Source organism: Echinops telfairi, unplaced genomic scaffold, assembly GCF_000313985.2.
Source record: "Echinops telfairi isolate 266 unplaced genomic scaffold, ASM31398v2 ScPeMD7_7457;HRSCAF=8495, whole genome shotgun sequence".
NCBI lineage: Eukaryota > Metazoa > Chordata > Mammalia > Afrosoricida > Tenrecidae > Echinops > Echinops telfairi.
In genome coordinates this window covers 34,548,966-34,549,854 of record NW_022111357.1, presented here as the reverse complement: position 1 = coordinate 34,549,854, position 889 = coordinate 34,548,966, and the positions used below count along the sequence as shown (strand labels likewise).

At 51.6% G+C, this 889-nt stretch overlaps 1 protein-coding gene across 1 annotated transcript in view; it reads left to right on the top strand.

The window, feature by feature from the left end:
• The window catches only part of PGD (phosphogluconate dehydrogenase), a 10,501-nt gene that overhangs the window by 5,023 nt on the left and 4,589 nt on the right, over positions 1 to 889 (top strand). The window contains exon 5 of the mRNA XM_045299204.1: positions 19 to 137. Coding sequence (XP_045155139.1) covers positions 19 to 137 — 119 coding nt within the window. The remainder of the gene's footprint in view (positions 1 to 18; positions 138 to 889) is intronic.

Genomic DNA, 889 nt, shown 5'->3' with positions numbered 1-889 from the left:
TGGTTTTCCCTGGTGCAGAGACGATGTCGGGACCTCAAGGCCAAGGGGATCTTGTTTGTGGGGAGTGGAGTGAGTGGTGGCGAAGACGGGGCCCGGAACGGCCCGTCGCTCATGCCAGGAGGAAACAAAGAAGCCTGGTAAGTTTCATCAGCACAAGGGAACCCGAACTCTGGGAAGACGGTCAGCTGGGAGTGTTTGTGTCAGCGTGAGTCTCCTCGGGTGCATGGAGTTTGGGAATATGACTGTTTCCCTTTATCTATGTGTTGTGTGGCTTTGATGTAACATGTGCGTCTTCTTCTCTGATATTCCCTCCAAGACTGCGCATAGAAGTTTTGAATAAGCTTAAGGGGCTCGGGGCCTTAGGGAATCAGTTCAGGTGGCGTTCTGAGCGCTAGGCTTAAGAGTTAAGACTTTGCTGCTTTCAGCTGCGTCCATCCATTCCCATCAGACTGAGCCTGGGTGGCCTGGGGGCGGGGGTGCTTATGCATTGGGTTCCTAACCACAGGGTTAGCAGTCTGAAACCACCAGCTCTTCTGTGAGGGGTCACAGTTCCACCCTGTCCTGGAGGCACGCTGGGAGTTGGAAACGACTCAGCTGGCAGGGAGTTTGGTTAGGTTAGTGACCCCAGAGGATGGAGTAGAACTGTTCCCTAGAATGTCTGAGGCTGTCAGTCTTACAGGAGTAGACTGCCTCATCTTTCTCTTGGGGAGCAGCTGGTGGATTAGAACTAATGAGCTTGAGGTTATCAGCCTAAAGCATACCCCACCATACCGCCAGGTGCCTTTTTGGCTGATTTAGGGTCCTGCCGTCATTTTGATTAATAATGGTGAGTTGCAGAAGAGTCTAGCTGAGTGTCTTTGTCCCTGGGAAATTTTTATTTGATTTAGGA